General features: G+C 36.0%; 1 protein-coding gene across 4 annotated transcripts in view; it reads left to right on the forward strand.

The window, feature by feature from the left end:
* Positions 1 to 23,221, forward strand: part of VPS45 (vacuolar protein sorting 45 homolog) — a 67,155-nt gene that overhangs the window by 22,454 nt on the left and 21,480 nt on the right. For 2 of the 4 annotated variants that reach the window (XM_036867205.1, XM_036867213.1), the window contains exons 11-15: positions 4,822 to 4,980; positions 5,186 to 5,293; positions 6,098 to 6,219; positions 11,904 to 11,930; positions 19,574 to 19,705. In XM_036867205.1, coding sequence (XP_036723100.1) covers positions 4,822 to 4,980; positions 5,186 to 5,293; positions 6,098 to 6,219; positions 11,904 to 11,930; positions 19,574 to 19,705 — 548 coding nt within the window. The remainder of the gene's footprint in view (positions 1 to 4,821; positions 4,981 to 5,185; positions 5,294 to 6,097; positions 6,220 to 11,903; positions 11,931 to 19,573; positions 19,706 to 23,221) is intronic. The other 2 variants (XM_036867223.1, XM_036867230.1) reach the window with 2 other exon arrangements.

Here is a 23,221-nt window from a genome sequence, read left to right on the forward strand (position 1 = left end):
TTTTGAGTAAAGATGAGGTTTGCTTTATTGAATAGTAACTGTATCATGGTGAGGCAAAAAAAGCTCATACATTGCTAAAAATTAACCTATAAATTGCTGCCACTTCTAACCAGTTATCCTACAGGGTAACAAAAAATTTGATTCAGAAGAATTTCACTAGAACCAAACTGCAATGTACTATCATTGGGACATATGCATAGCCTTGGAAAAGACTCATTCGATTAGTAAGGAAGATTTTTTTTCATACCATAAAGAGAAAAATCTTCAGAAAGTAAATAATTTCTCCCCCTTTTGTTGTCATATTACAGTTTTTCATTTGGAAGGAGGATCTAGTCTTTTTATATCCTTCTTTCCTGACCTTGGGTAAAAGATCTCAAATCATCCCATTAATAACACGTAGTAAGGACAATAAATATTCATTAGAGAAATAAAGATAAAGAGTTCTGTTTGAAGCAGTATAGAATAGTGGCTAAGAGCTTGAATCTTTGATGGCTTGGGTTTGAAAATGATTCTTAACCACTCCAAGTCTTAGTCTCTTTGTCTGTAAAATGGGGGGAAATATCAGTACTTACTTCAAAAATTTTTGTGAGGGTGTAATGAGCTAATACATGTAAAGCACTTAATACGGTACCTGGTACTTATAACATTCAATGAATATTAACTATCACTATTTTCAGTATTATTGTTTGATGGTACATTCTCTTTTCTTTATGGCATCTAGGACATGTTTTTTAATTCACTCATGATCTTGGAACTCTCCCTGATTTTAGAAGGGTTTTTTTTGCTTCTCGTTAAAATTGTAAGAAAATTGTTTTGGATACATTGAGCTGACAATTTTACTTTTACCAACTAAGAGTAAAAATGATCCTTTTCTCTCTAAACTATCATTTGACTAAGTATTTCAGAAACAGTGTTGACCAGCAGAAGACCTACACCAAAGCTAAATCTGACTAGTCATTAAGTAAAAGAATACTGACTCATGTATTCACCAGTTAGTGGAATTGGGTCCTGCCTACTTTCTATCATTTTTCCTAGATAAGCTCTTTATAGTCCCATAACACTGTTCTCTCAAACTGTTAGATTAGACTCATTATTTTATCATATCAGCATGTTGAAGACGTCCACCAATTTCATCTTGCTGTTCTAATCTTTTGGCTTATAATGCTATTCATTGAGTGTTTTACTACATTACTGTGATAGTTGATAACAAGGTACAGATCCTATTCTTTAGGTTAAATTAAAGCAAAAAAAAAATGGGGACTATCTTTAATTGCAGACTTCAACTGTAATTTGTACAATGGTTTAAAGTATAGGTATGTCGTTACAAAAGTTTTTTCTTATACTGCTATATCATAGTTTTGGTAGAAGAAAACAGAAAAGTATAAAAGTAGTCAGGCCAAAATAATAGAAGAATCTCTAAATATCAGAAGAAAAGAATTGTTTTTTAATCAATGTCTTTTGAATGAACATTAGCTCCCTTTTGAAACTTGACCTTCAAAGATAGTGTTTTTGCATTTCTTTTCCTATTCCTTCATTGGGCCTACACTAATGTTAGAATTCAATGGAAGATTTTTGAGTCTCATCTTCATAAGTGGACAATAGTTTTCTGTTTCACTCTTTATTCAGCCATTGTTATTATGTAACAGTATACTTTTCTCCCTTGATTATCTCAAGGTTTACAGGAAATTTAAAGAGAAAAGAGATACCAAAAAGTTCATTATATAATTCAGTCATATTTCCAACATATAAATACCACTGTGTAACACATACCTCCTATGTAATTAAAGTCTCTCAGATTCTTTTTCTCCTCTTCTCTGGTTAGTACCCTGGAATCTCAATATAATGTATGTCACTGTCAGTCAAGTTGATGAGTCAAGTAGCCATGAGGGAAATAGTTCAAAATTAAGTCAAAGGATAATGTGGGATCCAGGCAGACAAAAAGGCCCTGCTTCTTCAAGTACTTATATAGCTGAAAAAGAAGAAAGAATTCAGCTTGTACCTACAGGTTTCTTTTCATGAGGGAATAGATAAGTCTAACTGGAACACTGACCTGAGCCATGGGTTGGGTCCTAAGAGCTCAAAAGTAAGTAAAGTACTCTACTCAGCGTAGTCTTGGACCAGATCTGGGCTATCGGATCAGAAGGCCTCCCATTGAGGGAGAGCTAAGAGTCAAGCCGGGGACTCTAAATACCAGTACCAAATCTCAAGGATTAGAAGTGGATTTTTTAAATGGGAAACAGAGCCAAGAGTCAAGATTCAAGGAAAGGTAATTAGAAAGGAGCAAATAGGAAGGGTATAAACTGATTGCTGCAAATAGTCTTTGTCCCCATACCAGTTTTTGTGGGTTTACAGTTACTTGAGTATCTCAGATTTGCTTAGAAGTACAGGGACAGGTCAGTTAGAAGTTGAGTAGATTTAAGGTAAAAAGAGAGTGACTGCAAGGGCAGAAAATGAAACATTGTGCCTGTAAGAAAAGCGACAACAGAGATCCCAGATGGATGTTTTAAACTTATGCCAGGTTGACTGAGATACATATGAAATTGTGTATTTTTACTTGATAATTAATTTGTATCCTGAACTTTCTCCATAATATAGTAGAAATTAGTGGAACATTTAAACAAATATTCTAAATAGTCTGTATTTAGTCACTGCTGTGTGGAAACGTTACCACAAAAGGAAAAAGAGGTAAGGAAAATTTTATGACTGCAGGGTTTAAATCTGTAGAAGAGAAATTTATTCCTTTTTGATCCTGTAAGGACGATGGTAGTGAAATGTTCACCTGAAAAGCAACAATAAGAATCCTACCCAGAGAACTTTCTACTTGAAAGCTACCTGGGAGGTTGCCCATTTCATCATAGTCCCTCTTTAGTGTGAAAAAAAGAGTTCTTAGTCATTAGACCTGGTTGTTGTGAAGTACTAAAAGGACAATGTATGTAAATGCATCTTGTAAGTTGCAGAGTACTATACAGATATTAGTTGTTATGTCCTCAGAATCCATTGCCCTCCAAGGCTCTTACTAGTCTTTCAACCCAGCTCATTTCTTTCTCTGATTTCCATATTCCTATTAATAGCATCTCTTTCAGTCTCTCACACTAATTCCAAAATTTAGTTTTTAAGACCTTTTATAATTGATCCCTCAGTAACCAGATGAACTTCTCTTCACTTTGTGTCCCCTGTCCCCCATTGCACTGATTTTCAGTTTTTGGTTTTTGCATGCATATGTTTCTGTTATAATACCACATATGTGTTCCTGAAAAAACCTCACATTCTGCAAAATCATGCACTAAAAATAAACAAAGGTTATGGGAAAATAGGATTATAAGCAGATCACTTAAAATTTATAGAACTAAGAAAGAGAAAGAAAAATCTATATAACTTTGTAATCAGAGCCCTGATAAAATAATAATCCTAATTAAAATGCTAGCACAGTTAAATTTCGCTGGCATTTGCACCTAGAAATGCACTCAGACCATCCTTTGTGGTTACTCCTGGGGCTCATGTTTTATTCTTCGACATATAAGGTCTCAAAAATATTTGCTTCTCATAGAGACTTGTGTCATCAAAATTAAAAATACAATATGGGGATATCAGTCAGTTTGGGGTTGTTGTTTTGTTTTGCTTTTTAACACAGAAATATCTTTGCATCCTTTTCATTTGCACTTGCCCTTTCCCCACATAGCTTAACATTGTGGAAAGCACAGCAGTTCTTAAAGCTACAAAACCAGTTACTTCTAAAAAAAACACTTCTGTAGGATTTTCATCTTTTTTCCTTAACATATTGGTAAAGCTTCCTCTTTAAAGAGGAAACTTGTGCCTGATCTTTTCTAAATATTAACTTGCTGAAAAATTTACATGTAAACCAATATGCCTTCTGTGTTATTCCCATAGTTACCAATCTCATAGAGCTAAGTGCATTAAGAAACATACTTTATAGCAGAATGGAACATACTTGTTTTATCCCCCTTTACCCCATTGTCTATGAACTCACTGAGGACAGAAACTGTCTCCAGCTCATCTCTGTATCCCCTCCAGTGCCTGGCATAGTGCCTTTTGCTTAGAGAGCGATCAAAAAAGTATTTGTTGGCTCTAATTAGTTTGTTCTGCTGCATAATAAATATAAATCTATAGTATAGGGAAGTCCCTTAATGTGAGGACTGATACAACCTAAACATGATTTTGTCCAGCTTCCTTTGCTGTCAGTACCTGCCCTCTTAAGATCTTACGTATTCAGTTTAGAGATTATATGCTGTTACACATTCATATCTCTGTCAGCCATGTTGAGACATATTGTTATATATGATGCTTCTTGGAGATTAAGCCCAGTCCTCCTATGTAAAATTCTACCAAATTGTCTCCATTTCACTGGTCGGTCACTGACACTAAAAAAGGCAGTAGAGTTTTACAAGTCAACTGGTCAGTTCTCTTCTGTGCTGTATTGATTGAAGTGGTAGAAATAGTGGTGGAAATAGTATGTGTTCCTTATTTCAGTGAGGAAATTGCAACCTTTCCTACATGAGACCCTGGACCATCTCAATCAAAGGAAAGAAAAGGGGAAATAACCATAGTTAAATTCATATTTGTCTTAAAGCAATTGCAATGAGAATTTATGTCCTTATTTAATTCTTATCTTTGGCAAAACGCATTTAATTTTCTGTAGTTGAAACAGTTGCTAAACCTATGACTTGTACATTGCCATAGTAGTGATCTTAGTCATATGTATTTTAGTCAGATGTATCACTACCATTCAATAATTATTAGAACTAAGATATTATACATCACCCAAGTGAAGGGAGGATAAATATTAGTTCTCTCTTTTTTCAGAATGTAAAGAGGCTCCTGCAGAACCCCAAAGTGACAGAGTTTGATGCTGCGCGCCTGGTGATGCTTTATGCGCTACATTATGAGCGACACAGCAGCAATAGCCTACCAGGATTAATGATGGACCTTAGGAATAAAGGTGTTTCTGAGAAGTATCGAAAGGTAACCAGATTTATATATTAATCCCACCAAACAGGAACCAAACTCTAGTATTATAGCCTTAACTCTGACAAATGATGTCATACTGTTTTTTTTCACAGAAATGTATAATTCTGTCCTCTCATGTTTTCATTTCCTTAATAAAGTTATTTTCTTCCTGTTCCACAAGCAATAAGAGATTGTTTCTCTTTTTTTTTAAAAAAAATAGCTTGTGTCTACAGTTGTTGAATATGGTGGTAAACGGGTCAGAGGAAGTGACCTCTTCAGCCCCAAAGATGCTGTGGCTATTACCAAACAGTTCCTCAAAGGATTGAAGGTATGATATTTCTATGCTTTCCTAAATGAGAAACAGTTGAAGTCCCTGAAGCTGAGAGTGAATGAATATGATCTTCAAAGTAACTTCAGGATTGCTGCTGATCTAGTACTATGTCAGTTAAAGGAAATTAAAGCAGACATCCTCTTGAAAGCTTTTTGTTTAAATACTTTCTGTATTGGAACCGCATCATCATTGGCCCAAATAGCTGAGAAGGGAATAATGAGATATTTCCAGGAAATACCCAAGAGTAAAAAGGTAGACAGTTCTGTTAGTCATAGCTATTTTACTCCATTTGTTTAAGATTTGTTCGGTTGTTTTTTTTTGACGGAAATTAAAGATGAAGCAAACAATTGTAGATCTTTTAAAAATACTAACCTATTTTCTTAAAATGGTCAAAAATTAGTTTTAATCTGCTAGCCTTTCTTATGTTTCCTGAAATTTTTCCATTTTCCTGAGTGTTTCTAGTCTCCTTTGCTACATAGTCCTTTTCTTTTATTTGCTCTACATATCATATAATATTTCCACAAAAGGAAGGGTGTCAGTGAAGAGATAATAAAGGAGTTAAGCAACTGCATTTAAAAAATTCCTTTATAATAGCTAACCTTAAATTACAGTTTTTCATAAGATTAGATCATTTCTAATTGATGAAAATAATTAACTATAAAATTCTCCTAAAATTCCTGCTGGACTCTTGTCCCATGAAATCTCTATTGAGTGCATGTCCTTTTCTGATATGAGTATCATTAACTGTTATATTGCAAGTTCCAAAAAAAATGACATAAGAACCATTTCCCCCTGTCTTAGGGAGTAGAAAATGTATATACTCAGCATCAGCCTTTCTTACATGAGACCCTGGACCATCTCATCAAAGGAAAGCTCAAGGAAAACCTGTATCCTTATCTAGGCCCCAGCACACTCAGAGACAGGTAAGATAACAAAGATATTAATAATAAAAACCAGAGACACTAAGAAAATAGGAAATTTAGGGTAATGTAAGAGACTACAACAAAGGTTATATCATTCTAATCTTCCTTCCCCAGTTGTTTCAGTTCTAAGATTCTTTTGGTTTTACATGTGTCAAAGTTAGATTTAAATTCCCCTACTAAGCCTGAAACATTATTTCTTTTGGAATAAAGAAACAGATATTTTGGAGAGCCCCAAATACTGTGTCCTGTCCTTTAGTATCAGACCAGTTTACTTATGCCATTTAAGGTTCAGTTCCATGGCATCTAGCATTTGGAGTTTCAAACATTAAGGCCGAAAATAGATTTGCTGCTTGATTGCCATCCAGAGCAGGTTGTTACTATTTTTGGTGAGGACTGGACTTTGCCAAATGTGGCCAGTATGTAAACTGAGACCTAATTGACAAAGGCCTTTTGTCACACAGGAGAAAAGGATGGCTTTCTTTTTGAGTATTAACTGAAGGAAGCAATTAATTGTCATTTTAATCCAGTGATTTGTTAGTTTTAATAAAAACAAAAGTTGTCCAGAACAACTTACATAGGCCAACCTGAAATTTTAAATATACACAAATTCTACCTAGTTATAAATTATATTCTTGTGTATTTTTTATTGGGACCATATATTATAAAGAGCCTAATATATGTAGCTGAATCCTATTGGATAGATTGATGTGAGAATTGTTACTGTTGGTATAATTCTTATATTATTTCAGCTAATCATAATCTAAGGCCTTGGAAGAATAGTGTTTTATAAATGTAATGAATTTCTGAAAGGAGAAAAATATTTTGAGGTACATAAATAACTCTTGTATGATAAAATATATTTTTTCACTTTTTTCCTTAAAAAAAAAAAAAAACTCTGTAATTTGGTAACAGAACAGAAAGAAAAAAAAAGAAAGAAAGAAATCTTTTTAAAAATCCAAGGTTGAGCAGCAGAACATCTGGGGTTAAATTCAGAGAGTATACTCATTTGGCATCAAAATTTAGAAATGTCAGCTAAGTGGTAAGAATGAAAACCAGCCCAAAGCTATTCACCTGCCTGAGAGGCTTTTTGAAAAACAGTATAACTCTGTTAAATAGCCTTCTAATTAACATGATAAAAGTAAAAATATTAATTTTCTTATGAATTTCATATAAGAATTATTGAATAAGAAATTAGCCACTTATTGCTAAAGGGACATAATAGACCACCAGAAGAATATTGTGGATGATTAGTTCATGACAGCAAACCTTTCTAATTTGGGGAATTCATTTCCAAACAAAGTTCAAAATGAGGCTCTTCCAACGAAACGCACATTTATCAGTTGTCAGCATCTGTTGGCATTTGTCACTATTACCTAAATATATATATAGTTAATAATTCAGTTACTTCATCCTTTTATATAACAAATATTTGAATGCCTTCAATATGTCAAGAACTGCTGGGGAAATAGAAGTGACAGGAAAGACAAGGTACCTGCCCTCAAGGAACTTACATGAAGGAGACAGACAGTAAACTAGTAAACAAATAAAGAATATAATTTGAATGAGATAAGTGCTATTGAGGAAATAAATAGGGTAATAAGCTACAAAGTAACTTTGTAGAGGTGGGGAGGGCTACTTTAGATGGAGAGAACCTCTCTGAAGAAGTGATACTTAAGATGAGCTTTGAATTACAAGAAAGAACCAATCTTATAATGATTAGGAGGAAAAGCATCACAAGTAGAGGGAACACCAGAACAAAGTCCTTGAAGAAAGAGAACTTGGCAAGTTCGTGGAACAGAAAGAAGTCCAGTGTGGTTGGAGCATAACAAGTAAGGAAATAAGAAGTTGAGAAGATAAGTAGGGCTGGATCACATAGGGTCTTATAGGCTCTGGTAAAGAGGTTTTTAAAATTTTTAAATGTCATAGGAACCCACTGAAGAGCTTTAAGCATTCAAGTGACATAAACTGAATTATGTATTAAGAGATCACCTTGTGGGGAGAATGGATTATTGAAGACAAAGTTAGAAGCAGAAAGACTACTTAGGAGGTGGCTGCAGTAGTCCAGGTAAGAAATGAAAGTGCTTTGGATAAGGAACCTAGGAGAGAAGGTAGAATCAATAGACTTACTTAATGGAGTAGAGTAATGGGACAAGGGTAAGAGAGAAACCAAGAATAACTCTCAGGTTTTGGGGGGAAATCAAGTTTTGTTGTTAAATTGCAGATGCCTGGTAGATATTCAAATGGAAATGTCTGACGCTAAATTGGGAGTCAACAAGATTTTGGTGATTTAAAGCCATGGGACTAGACTAGATCACTTAGGGGAAAAGAAGAGGACGCAGGACTAAGCACTGAATAGAGGATTGGAGTCAGCAATGGAGACTGAAGAAGAGACAGAAAGATAGGAGGAAAACCAGAAAAACTTGGTGTCATAAATATCAAGAAGTGAGTGGTTACCTGAGACCAGTCTTCTGAGACATAAAAAGGGTGAGGACAGTGAAAAATCCATCAGACTGTTCCCCAGGTTCAATGAGTTTGGAAGCCAAATTAGAGAGGGTTACAAGAGATAAGACAAAATGGAGATGACAAACAGTATGTAACACTTTTTAAGAAGTTTTGCTTGAAGGGGTCAGAGAATGGGATTGTAGCTAGAAGAGATTGTAGGCTCAGGGAAATGAGAGATTCTAGAGCATACTTATAACCTGATGAGAATTATCCTAAAGAAGGAGAAATAGGTAATGCAGAAGAGAAAGGGCAAGAGTTGCAGAAGTGAAGTCTTTATGAGATCTAGAACACAAGCGGAGAAGATTTTGATAGGAGCAGAGGTACTTCTTTCACTGTAACAGCTTTTTTTTTTTTAATTAATTTATTTATTTTTGGCTGCATTGGGTCTTCACTACTGCGCGTGGGCTTTCTCTAGTTGCAGCGAGCAGGGGCTACTCTTTGTTGCGGTGCACGGGCTTCTCAATTGCGATGGCTTGTCTTGTTACAGAGCACAGGCTCTAAGCATACGGGCTTCAGTAGTTGTGGCATATGGGCTCAGTAGTTGTGGCTCACAGGCTCTAGAGCACAGGCTCGGTAGTTGTGGCGCACGGGCTTAGTTGCTCCGCAGCATGTGGGATCTTCCTGGACCAGGGTTCGAACCCATGTCCCCTGCATTGGCAAGTGGATGCTTAACCACTGCGCCACCAGGGAAGTCCCCACTGTGACAGCTTTGATGTTGAGAACATGGGGGCCATCTTGTTTGATTACTTCTATTTTCTCAGCAAAATATGACATCAAGTTATCAGCTAAAGTACAGGATAAAAAGAGAAAACACTGTGAAATTGTTATCTTGTAGGCTTGTAATCAGATTTACTAGGGAAATGTAGTAGGACTTCTAGGCACGACTGAGTGCCCACTGGAGTTCTGTGGTCATTAATTTAAAATACAGCCCATGAGCCTAGTTGTGTGGTTTTCTCTAGCAACTTTTAGCTGCACTAGATTAAATGAGGAGAAGGCTGATAGCTGGGTCCAACCAGGATTTTAGGAAACAAAAAAAGAAGGAGGGTATTGGATAGTGAAAAAAATATTGTTGAATGAATTGGAGGTATTGATGAGGTCAAATAAATATTACAGTAGAGGCATTAGCATAAGTGAATTAAAAGTTGAGGGAGTGGTTATTAGAGAAAAAGGTCTTCAATTCAAGATTTCATATTGTGGATACTTGTAATGTAAAAGTTTATGTTATAATCATGGATGTTGGTGGCTGTGAGGGATGAAAGAACGAATCAGTGTGGGTGAGGAGACCAGGACGTGAGATGAGTAATCCACATTGGTGTTAAAGTCACTGAAAATCTTGAAAGGAGCAGGAATGAAAAGGAGGACAGTAAACCAGAGCTGAAGTCTTCAGGGAATAAGAAAGTGACCAGGAAAGGAGGTCAGGAGAAAACAGTGCAACTATATCATAAGCTTCTAAGATAGTGGAAATTTTGAAGAAGGCAGAGAAATGGTTATGAAACTATAGTAGGGGGCACAGAGGATACCTATGCCACCTCCTGGCCCTGTTTAACAGAAAGAAGACCACAGAGGACTTGAAAAGACCTACTAAACAATTCACTTCTTAGTTTGCCATGTAGATATACCGGCACAAATACACAAAGACATGTACACAAGGATATTTACCAAAACATTATTTGTAATGGTAAAAAAACAGAAAGAAGCTAAATATTTATCAATAGAGAACTGGTTACCTAGATTACAATACATTACTGTGCATTCTTCTTAAGAAATGGCATAACTCTTCATGGGATAATATCACAACTTTTGAAGATATATTAGATAGAAAATTAAGATGCTATAATATTCCTTTTGTGTAAAAAAAAAAAAGCTTTATATAAGCATAAACGTGATTGTGTACATATGTGTATATAAATGTCTGTGCTTGACTATACATATATATAATATATATGTGCAAGCATGTATATGTTTATGTATACAGTAAATATTTCTGAAATAATAAATAAGAAATTGTTAATAATGGTTACCTCTGGATACTGAGACAGTGGTTAGTTGTATACATATCTATCCTTCCCACTAGGTATTGTATTAAGTATTGTAATCTTGAAGTAAGAACTATGTTTTATTAATATTTGGGTTTTTCACAATATTTAACACAGTGCTTTACATATAGATGTTCAATAGATATTGTCAGATTTCTTATGTAGGCATCTGTAGTAGTTGATATGACAAGATTTACAGTTGGGAAATATAAACTAGAGAGTAAATTTGGTTGATGTTACCAGACAGTTTCGACTTTTGCAGTTTTCCTGTACGGTATTTTGGCTCTGTATTCACTTAGACCCACCCTCGGCTCTAGGCACCATCTTCACACTGGGTTATCACATTTAAAAGAGTCATTGATTTTAGTCATCTTTTTTTTTTTTTTTTTATAAATTTATTTATTTATTTTTGGGTGTGTTGGGTCTTCGTTTCTGTGCGAGGGCTTTCTCCAGTTGTGGCAAGCGGGGGCCACTCTTCATCGCGGTGCGCGGGCCTCTCACTATCACGGCCTCTCCCGTTGTGGAGCACAGGCTCCAGACGCGCAGGCTCAGCAGCTGTGGCTCACGGGCCTAGTTGCTCCGTGGCATGTGGGATCTTCCCAGACCAGGGCTCGAACCTGTGTCCCCTGCATTGGCAGGCAGACTCTCAACCACTGCGCCACCAGGGAAGCCCGATTTTAGTCATCTTTATGGTTAACTTAAGTCTCATCATGATAGAACTTCTTGGTTTTGTTGTTATTGTCATATTAGAAGATATCAAAGGAGATCTGGCAAGAACACAACTTTGCAAAACCAGGAACAGTTGTAGGAATGTTTTAGCCCTTAGCTTTAAGTTAGTGGTTAACCTGTTTGGCAGTATAGCTATATCCACAAATTGGGTTTGCTCTTTCTCGGCAGATGGGACTCCCACATATCCTATTTATCAGGCTAGATTTTTTTTTCTCACTCCAGAATTGCTTCTTACCCCTGATAAAAACAAGCAACTTAAACATTTGGTGAGAAAAGGGAGCTATCTGGTCATGCATTCCAGAATTAGTCAATTCAAAAAGGAAGTACTCTTTCACATTTATACAAATTTAGTAGAATCTTGTTGTTTCTGTTTCTATGAAAGCAGCAGTCCTTTCTTATTGGCCTTTTTTCCTACAGTCGATGCTCATATGACCTTTACTACCTGTAAGTACTAGATTCAAAAATTTGAATTTTAGCCATAAGTGTAACAGTCCACAAAGTAGATAAAATACTGCCTCTTAAAAGTTTGTTTTTCTGCTTAACTGAATGATTAACGATTAAAGTAATGATTTCCAGAAACACTATGTGTGAAAATATTTTTATTTTTCTAATACAATAGGATATAAATTGGTTGGGTTCTCAAGGTGTCCTTGTGTGTGTGTGTGTGTATGTATATATATATATATATATATATATATATATACATACACACACACAGCATGAACAGACTGCTGTTTTCTAATGTTTGCTATCTGCATTAATTAATGCTTTTGGTTGCTATGGTGAATTACAGAGCACAGGAAGATGTGTACAAAGAATTGAACTTGTGTATTCCACTTAGCTTCAACCATCATATAAAAATGATTTGCTGTATGTTTTACTGTTGGCCTCATCAGAACATCTACTTTTAAAATTCACCAGGGGAAGGAATTAAAAGGAAAAATGTCAGGGATGTTTTTTTAAATTTTTTTTTCACCAATGTTCCTCCTTAAGCCAGCCTGACTAAGTAGTAGGAGGCTCAGGAAAACATTTATTAATGTTTTCATAACCAAATGTGACATAGTCATCTTTGTTAGGTACACAACTGAGTCAAGCTCTAAGAGCCTATCCCTACATGTAAGTTTTGTCCTTACATTGATATAATCTACACCCACCGTTACTACCCGTGGCATCTTCTTCCCTCTCCATCAATACGAAATACTCTGGCACCCTGAAATTATAAGACTAAAGGATAGTGTTCTCTGGCTATGTTAGAAACCTGCTTGAATGTATTCCTTCCCAGTTCTTGCCTTTCTTTTCCGTAAGAAAGATATGTACTCTAGAGGCAGGTGATAGGCAGAGGGCAGCTATGGAAAAGCGACATCATTTTCCAGGGTGATCCTTATTACTCCACTCAGCTGCTTTTCTTTTTTTTTTAAGATTTATTTATTATTTATTTTATTTTATTTATTTTTGGCTGTGTTGGGTCTTAGTTGCGGCACGTGGGCTCTCTCATTGAGGCATGCAAGCTCAGTAGTTGTGGCGCATGGGCTTAGTTGCCCTGTGGCATGTGGGGTCTTAGTTCCCTGACCAGGGGTCAAACCCGCGTCCCCTGCATTGGAAGGCGGATTCTTTACCACTGGACCAGCAGGGAAGTCCCTCAGCTGCTTTTTAAATTGACTTACCAGATCAAGAGCTCAAAACAAACGTGTTACTGTCTAATTCTTCTCATCAGTCACTGTACCCCTGTAAGGGAGAAACCTACTTCCCTTCTTCTTAATGGAGTATTCTGTGTAATTCATGAGTATTTACTCAAGATAAGCTGCATAATGGGTCTCAAGCTAGATTTGTCCCTCAACATCAGGAGCACTGCTTATGGAATGTTACTGTAAAAAATACTCATTTTCTGGCAAAAAAACTCATTTCAGTTTTGAGGATTTTATTGTTTCTGAATACTGTAACAGCCTTTTTTTTTTCCTCCTGTTTTCCACCTAGGCTGACCCTAGATAGTTACAACACAGACCAAACTATTGGTAGAGTGTCCTCTGTCTCCTTGATGGCACATTCTTATAACACTGGAATTTTTTTTTCCAAAGAACTCATCCTTTAATGAATATTAAACCAGTTGGGACTGGACTTCAGAAGCCATTATTATCTCAGATCATTGGTACCTCTAGAACCAATATAGTGGGAAGATTTAAAAATATATGTCCTTAGAAATTTAGTGTATATTCTTGAGGGTAATACTATGGTAAAAGTTACAGGGACTCCTATCAGTTTTTAAAATTACAACCAATTGTAGTTTATTTGATCTCTTTCTTATGAAATACACCCCTAAAGATGCTGACAAGAACTGAACTTGAGTTTTAGATGTTCATATTCCCCTTCCCCTTCTGTAGAAATATTAGTAAGTATTGAAACAACACATATCAGATGTAGAAAAAGACAAGAACCTGTATTTTGCCTGAATATTCAGTCCCCAAATAATTGAGAGTTTATCATACTTGGTAGAAAAATATTGCTATCACAATTATACAACTCGTCCTAAGCAAATGACCTTTTTCAGCAAGAAAAAGCTGGCCAGTAACTGGAGGCAAATACTTGAAGGAAAAAACCTTGATAGTATAGAAAATTTTAGTCATTCGTGAACAGTGGTAATGCTTTCCTATAAGTTTATAAAGAACCTCTTTCCCTGCAGCCTAAAGCACCAGATTAATATTGGATTAATAATTTAGGCTTAAGGCTCATATCTCCTTTCTGTGCTACTAGAGGAAATCATACAAATTATAGATTAGGGCCACTACAAATTCATTGTTTCTCACTTCACTTGGGCCTTCAGGGATACTCAGTCAAACTTAGTAGTTCTCTTTCTGTCTCATTCACTACATCAGTTTAGAATGTTTTCCATAATGTCTAAGTCACCAAACCCACACCAGTGTTTCCTACTTCACAGTGGAAAAAATTGAGTCTGTCAGACATTAGCTCCCTCAGTGTCTAGCCCCCATGTTTATAAACTTAGTTACATATATCTACCTTAATCTCCTTCCTTCATTCTAAGGGAAATACATCCTCTTTTCCAATTCAGAACTAACCTCTCTGCCAACACTCGTTTTAGACTCCTACCATCATTTACTTGCACTTTCTGTAATTATTTGTAATTATTTGTACTTCCTCTCCTCTCTCTCTTTCTCTCCCCCTTCTTCTCCCTCTCCCTCCTTCCTTCTTCTGTATTTTCGGCTTGTCTTTCTCTAATTACTTTTCCACAGACTACACGCATACTCATGTTTCTCCTGTTAAGTAAAGTATTTAAAGCCCTTGAGCCTGGGTTCTCCTCTAACCTGTCTTCTCTTCAGTCAAGCTTCTTGGATAAAGTCACTATCTTCACTTCTCACCTCTTCAATCCATGTACCCTGGCTTCTTGCTCCACTATAATACACTGAAACTCTTCTTGCAAAATCACATTGCAGGAATGTGCACAGTGGTCTCTTTCAATCCTCACTTACTTACCTCACTACTGTATTTAACACTTAACCATTCTGTTCTTCTTCAAACTCACTTGTCCCTTGGCCTCTCCCTCTGGTTCTCCTCCTACCTTTCTGACAGTTTCCTTCTCAATTGCCTTTGCTAGCTACTCTTCTTGCTTATCCTGTAGATGTTAAAGAATCCTCCCAAACTCTGTCTTTTGGTTCTCTTCTCATTCTACATGATCCCCCTAGGTAGAACTCATCTATTCCCGCGGCTTCAGCTGCCACCTGTATTCAGGGACATCAGGTCTCAATGTCCAGATGTCTGGTGGACATCTCCATTGGGATGTTCCACAGGTATCTCAGAAACAGCATGTTTTTGTCTTCCTTTAAGTCAGTCAGTCTTGCTTTCTTTGTTCTCACACTTAAACCACTATACCTAGTCACCAAAACCAGAATACTTAAAGTTATCACAGATTCTTCCTTTATCCTCATCCTTCACATTTAATCATTGACCAACTACTGAATGAAGAGTCTACATTTTTTGTGTCTCCTATATCCAGTCCTTACCCCTCCACTTCTGGTATTTCTTTAGTTCCAACTTTTATCATATCTTCCCAAAAGTCTTAACAGTAGCCTTTTGTCCTCCAGGTTTTCCCACCAGCAACCCCCAATTCATTCTCACATAGCTGCCAAAATTATCCTTCAGAAAAGCAAGTTTGATCATGGTAACCTGTTAAAACCCTTCGGTGATCCCCCCACGGCCTATAAGATTCAAGATTCTCCCTCTCTTCCTCTCACTATATCTGCAGCCATAAAGGAGAAGTTAGGATGGCTCCAAAGTTTTGTCCTAAGCAAGTGAAAAGATAGGTTAGCCATCCACTAAGATGGGGAGAGCTATATGTGGAACAAGCTTGGGAGAGAGGATTAGGGATTTGGACATGCCGAATTCAGAAATAAACTAAACAGCCAAGTAGAAATGTCGAATAGACAGATGCTTAAGTCTAGCATTTAGGAGAGCATTCTGGGCTGGAGATAGAGATTTGGGAGTCATCAGCAGATAAATGTATTTAAAAACCACAAAACTGGGTGAGATCATGTAGGGAAGTGCAGTTCAATAGAACTTTCTACAATGATGGAAATGTACTATATCCATGCTATCTAATAAGGTAGCTACTAGCTACATGTGACTATTGAGCACTTGAAATATGGCTGGTTCCACTGAGGAACTGAATTTTTTATTTTATTTTAATTAATTTAAATTTAAATTTAAATTTAAATAGCCATATGTGGCTAGTAGCTACTACATTACACAGATACAGGGAGTAAGTGTAGATCAAGAAGAAAGGAGGACCAGTGAATGGATTCTGGACACTCTACCATTAAGAGGTTCAGGGAGGGACTTCCCTGGTGGTCCAGTGGTAGAGAATCTGCCTTCCAATGCAGTGGATGTGGGTTTGATCCCTGGTCAGGGAACTAAGATCCCACACGCCGCGAGGCAACTAAGCCCACGTGCCACAACTACTGAGCTCACGCGCCGCAAACTACAGAGCCCACGCTCTGGAGCCCTCGCACCACAACTAGGGAGAGAAAACCCACATGCCACTACTAGAGAGAATCCCGTGCGCCACAACTAGAGAGAAGCCTGCACACCACAACAAAGGGCCAGCGTGCCACAACGAAAGATTCTGTGTGCCGCAGCTAAGACCCCACACAGCCAAAAAAAAAAAAAGAAAAGAAAAGAAATAAAGAGATCAGGGAGATGAGATGAGACCATCAAGAGATACTGAAAAATGTCAACTAATGAAGTAAGAAGAAAACCAAAAGAATGTGATGTCCTGGAAACCAAGTAAAGAAAGTATTGAGGAGGAGCAAGTGATCCACTTAGTTTGAAAGGACCAGAAGCCTTGATAATACACAGTACTGACAGGATGTGGAAAAATAGGCACTTTCCTGAATTGCTGGTAGAATGACATCTGTAGAACACCTTGGAGATACCTACCAAAATTTAAAATGCACAGTATGTCCACACAACTGTATATAAAATGCAGTTTATAGACTGTATATAAAATATATGTTAAATATATATATACATATGCATGTATCTTATAATATGAATATGTAAATTTGTAAATATATGTATATACACATAGTATCTCTGAAAGGATATTCATAAGAGATGAGTAATAGTATTTGCCTCTAGAGAGAAACTGGGGTGCAAGAGGACTGAGGTGAGAAGGAAACTTACTTTTTTTTACAATATGCCCTTTTTTTATATTATACCATGTGCAAACATTTATCTAGTCAAAAACAGATATTTTACTTTATAATTTTTTTTTTTTTGGCCGTGCCACGCAGCTTTCAAGATCTTAGTTCCCTGACCAGGGATGGAACCAGGGCCCCCTGCAGTGGAGGCACAGAGTCCCACCCACCAGACTGCCAGGGAATTCCCCAAAACAGTATATTTTAAAGTAACAAAAAAATGATTGTAGAATATATAACACTATGGAACACTTAAAGCATCGTGATGCTAAATACATTGTTTCAGGTGGGTAGATTCGAATGAAGCTTACCTTGTCTTAAAAAGTAGCATTTCAAAGGCATGATTTTAAGTCCCAAGTTCACATAGAAATGTCATAATTGACTCTGCTAAATCAATTGCAAAATAACCACCCCTTCATTATTGGGAGCCTTTGTTGGGTATCTCTGCAATTCAGAGATTATCTGAACATTCTTATATTTATTTTTTAAATTCTTTTTTTATTGAAGTATAGTTGATTTTCAATGTTGTGTTAATTTCTGCTGTACAGCAAAGTGATTCTGTTATACAAATATATATTCTTTTTTATATTCTTTTCCATTATGGTTTATCACAGGATACTGAACATAGTTCCTTGTGCACCTGGTTGTTTATCCATTCTATATGTAATAGTTTGCATCTACTGATCCCAACTTCCCAGTCCATCCCTCCCCCATCCCCCCTCCCCCGCTTGGCAACCACAAGTCTGTTCTCTATGTCTCTGAGTCTGTTTCTATTTCATAATAAGTTCATTTGTGTCATATTTTAGATTCCACATATAAGTGATATCATATGATATTTGTCTTTCTCTTTCTGACTTACTTCACTTAGTAAGTGATAATCTCTAGGTCCATCCATGTTGCTGCAAGTGGCATTAGTTCATTCATTTTTATGGCTGAATAGGATTCCATTGTATATATGTACCACATCTTCTTTATCCATTCATCTGTCAGTGGACATTTAGGTTGTTTCCATGTCTTGGCTATTGTGAATAATGCTGCTGTGAACATAGGGGTGCATGTATCTTTTTGAATTATAGTTTTGTCTGGATATATGCCCAGGAGTGGGGTTGCTGTACCATATGGCAACTCTATTTTTAGTTTTTTGAGGAACCTCCATACTGTTTTCCATAGTGGCTGCACCAGAACATTTTTAAATAGCCACAACATCTGATTCTGTTTTCATGAAGTCCCACAAGAACAAATACTCTCTCAGTTAGTGATTCCTTCAAGGTGTTTTAGAAAGAGACAGAGAGACAAACAGAAAGGAAATGTAGGGTTGGTTGTTGGTTTTTTTCCCATGATTTATACATAAGCATGTACATCCTTTGACTAAAGATATTTCTATTTAGTTTTGTGCTATAACCTCCAAAATGGTTGCTTCTGCTTGATGTCATTTTAAATAATGGCCAGTAAGTGATTTAACAAAATTATTTGCCTACTAAGATTAAGTAATTTTATCTTCTCTTGGTGGCATGAGAAAAGAAAAACAAGGCAAACTTAAACAGTTTTGAAAATAATGTGATCTCCTTCTTGTTCATATCTTCAGAAGGATCTAATAGGAGGACCACTCACTTTTGTTATAAAGCTATTTTGATAAAGGTTGAAACACCGTAAAACTACACAGTGCAACCTAAATGAGGCTAGTGACTGAGCTGATGCGTCAGCATGTCCAGTATCAAAACTACACCCACGGGTTTTTTGTTTGTTTCCATGGTTTCTTTTTCTTGGTTTATCAAAGGATTCAGGAACAAAGATTTTAAGAAGAGGTGGATTTCTAGAAGCGCCATTAATTTATGTATCCCATTCTTTTTTTGCACTCAAAATACTAAGTGTTTCTTGTTCCTGTGTTATGGGGACATCCAAATATACCAGTACTTTCCAAAATACTTTGAGGTCCTTGGACAGAGGCCATTGTAATGACACTGTACTAAGTATTTGATGAACGGCTTATACATGAAAGGAGATGTGTAGTACAAGCATAAATTACTGCTATATTGATACCATATCACAGTGAAGTACTCTTCAGCCTCTTGAATATAAAAGAATATTCCTACATTTGGTTCCAGCAAATACTATTGTGCTATTCTGAAATCCACAGCACAGAAATTATGACATCCGCTCATAAACAGAAAGCAAATCACTATTCAGCATTTCCTGCTCTGTTTCCTGCCAATTTCAGATAATTAAAACTTTTTTTAAACCTTTTATTCTATTCTGCTTTAATTCTGCTTCCTTTACCAAAAAAGAAAGATTCAGAAATTAAAACTTTGTATATGATAGTAACAGCAAATTTTGCCTTTTTTCCCCCTTATCCTATGATATTAACTTCCTTCATTATTGTAGACCTCAGGATATCATTGTGTTTATAATTGGAGGAGCCACCTATGAAGAGGCTCTAACAGTTTATAACCTGAACCGTACCACTCCTGGAGTGAGGATTGTCCTGGGGGGAACCACTGTGCATAACACGAAAAGGTAAGGGAGAACATTCAGTCCTATAACTCTTTCCCCTTTCCCAGAGAGGAAGGCTTAAATTCCCTTTATCTAGGAAAAGTAAAGCCAGTGCTGACCAAACTGCTGTAGACCAAAATGCATCAGTTCATAGAATAATTTAGAGTTTGTGTGAGATGAAGGATGTATACTCTATTAAGTTCATAAATCACTTAATTCGGTCAAAGACCTGGAGAGTAATGACCAACCTGCACTGTTAACAGTTTTGTTTCCTATGTTCAAGGAACAGACTGGCATTTTAAAGATACCCAAACATAATACTATTGAATTCTGTGAGTTTTTCTGTTTTGTTGATTAAGTACGTTCATTCAGTAAATACTTAGTAAGAAGAATACAAAGATGAAGAAGATAAAGATCCTGCCTCAAGTAAGTCATTGTCTATTAGGAAAGATAGAACATAAAAAATAAGAAAATAAGTGCCTGGAGAGAGAGGTAAAAGAGCCATGGATTCTCAGAGTGGCTAAGAGAAACTAGCAAATGTTTCATGGAGAAGATAGTGTATAACCTGAGCCTTGGATAAAAAAATGGACATATGGAGGGAGAGTACATTTTAGGCAGATTTAGCCACATGAACAAGTTACAGAAAGCTACAGGCAACATACATAGAAAAAGAACAGCGAGTAGTCAATTAGCTGGAATGTGTGTAATAAGTGAAAATGTTGATTGAATGCCATAATTGTAGAAGGTCTTGAATTCCATGCTGAGGAATTTTTTTCTACTTTCTTGTGTAGAAAATGAGGAATCATTGAAAGTTTTAAGCAGTAAAATTACAAGAAGGTCATAGTATTTTAGGAAGATTAATTTGGAAACTAAGTAGGAAAGACAGGATGAGGAGGAAACTAGAGACCGATGGCATGATAATTGAATTTAATGATTGGGACCCTGAGAGATCCATGCTGAGCCATGTATACATAGATACACAGGGAGGCATTAGAGGTGTTTGTGTACTTTTCACTTTGTATTATTATTTGCCTCATTGTACATTCTGTTTTATAACCTGCATTTTGTAGTCTATGATAAAAACATCTTATAGTCTTAAATATATAATCATTCATTCATTAAACAAATATTAATTGAAAGGTAAGATTGGCTGGATTTGAATATTTCCCTCTTACTATTTTTGTGAATTTAGGCAGATTAGTTAACCTCTTGGTCAATTTCCAGAGCTCACTGGCCATTTATATATTTCTGTTTGTGAATTGCCAGTTCATATTCTTTGCAAGAATTATATCTGTATAATTAAGGATAGTGACCATTTTTCTAATATTATATATTTGCAAAATATATTTTCCTCTATTTGATATTTTTGTTTTATATTATTCACAGTGTTTTGTTGTATAAAACTTTTCTTTTTTTTACTTTTATGTAGTCAAAGTTACCAGTGATTTCTGCCTTTGATGTCATGCTTAGAAAGTTCTTTCCCAGTCAAGATTATATAAATACTAACCTCTATTTTTTCCATTATTTTTAGGACTTGTATTTAAAGTTATATATTTATAATCTATCAAAATTTTATTTTGGTGTAAACTGTGCAGTAGTTTCCTTTTATAAATTTTATAGAAATATTACATGTACATACTTCATTACATACAGAAAAGTATACAAATGATAAGCCATGAAATAGCACAAAGTGAATACATCTATGTAACCACCACACAGATCAAATAATAGAATGTTACCAGTACCTCTAGAAGCCTCCCTTATTCCTCATGTCCCCTCCTTTGCACAACTCCACACAAAATAATATTATGACTTCTGTTATTATAGATTAGTTTTACCTGTCCGTAAAAGGTAATTGTTGAATGAATGAAGAAACAGTGGTTAAAATTAATCTATTTCTACCTTTCTCGCAAACAGATCCTTAGAAGAATCTCTAATCACCTTCCTCCCAACTTACAAGCTATCATTGTCCAGCATATTGGTTCCACTTTGTTTTTATAATCCCCAAATGAATCATTATTATTTTCAATAGTCAATATTTGTTTAGATTTACCTACATATTTGCCTCTCCCCCCTCTTCATCCTGGCCCTTCTTTCTGATCCAATATTCTTCTTACTAAAGAACCTCTTTTAGTAGTTCTTTCAGGTTCTGGTCAACTTGACGTTTTTGTCTAAAAATATCTTAGTTTAGCTAAGTTTAGAATTTCAGGTTGATAGTTTTTTTCAGCACTTAGAAATCAGAAGACAGTGGAATACTGGTACTTCCCTGGCAGTCCAGTGGTTAAGACTCCATGCTTCCACTGCAGGGAGGCGTGGGTTCAATCCCTGGGGAGCTAAGATCCCGCATGCCAGTACCGTGTGGCCCCCCCCAAAAAAAAAGAAGACAAGGGAATACTATTTTCAATTGTTGCTGTTAAGAAGTCTACTCTCAATACAATTGTTTTTCATCTGTAGGCAATATTTTCTTCTCTGGCTCTTTTTAAGATTATCTTTTTGTCTTCGGTGTTCTTGTTTCAGTATTATGTATCTAAATGTGGATTTATTTTTATTTATGTTACTTAGTATGAAAATACATGTTTGGCATAATTTCTGGAAATTTTCCAGTTGTTATTTCTTTGAATATTGCATTTTTTTCCCAATTATTCTGTTCTCTCCTTCTGGAACTCCTGGGAGCTTTATGTTAGGCATTTATCTATTTTTCATGTCACTTAACCTCTTATTTATATTATCCACCTGTTATCTCTCTGTGCTGCCTTCTGTGTAATTTTTTTCACATTAGTATTTCAGTTCAGTAATTCTCTCTTCAGCTATGTATAATCTGTGTTTAATTTGTCCATTCAGTTTTTAATTTCAAAGATAATATTTTTACACCTGTAATTTCTATTTGCTTCTTTTTCAGATTTGCCTGATTTTTCATTAATTTCTTCTCTTCTCATGTTTTCAAATCCTTTTCAAATTTTTCTTTAACCACATTAATTCTGTAATCTGAAGTACTTGGAGGTCTAATTCTGCTGTTGTGTCTGCTGACATTAGCTCATGATGGCTCATTTCTGCATGTAATTTTGTATTACGAGTTATCTTAAAGAAGACTCGCAGGACTCATGAGGAGCCTAAGTTGAAGATATATCTCTTCTGCATAGTTTGTCTTTCATTTATGCCAGGTACCCAAAGAGTATTATCAGTTCAGAACTTTTTTTAATGTTAATTTCTGTACTGAAGGGTTCCTGAACCATGCAGAGCTTATACTGGTTTATTTTCAAGTTTCCTTGTCATCTTCCTGTGCAGATAGAAGATTTTTGTTTTTCTATTCTCTCTTTTCAGTGAGGGCCTCTACATTATGCGAGAGTCTTAATTCTAATTCCCTTTCTTACTGAGGCCTAAGCCCTGTCTCCTGACCCTCTGCAGCTGTTAAAATACAGTGCCCTTGTTTATGAACATTGGCATATTATGAACATTGGCATATACCTATCGGGTAGTCGCAGGCATTGGTTTATACTTATCAACCTAAATTTTGGTTCCCTTTTTGTGATGTCTCTTGGA

The sequence above is a fragment of the Balaenoptera musculus genome, chromosome 1 (assembly GCF_009873245.2).
Source record: "Balaenoptera musculus isolate JJ_BM4_2016_0621 chromosome 1, mBalMus1.pri.v3, whole genome shotgun sequence".
NCBI lineage: Eukaryota > Metazoa > Chordata > Mammalia > Artiodactyla > Balaenopteridae > Balaenoptera > Balaenoptera musculus.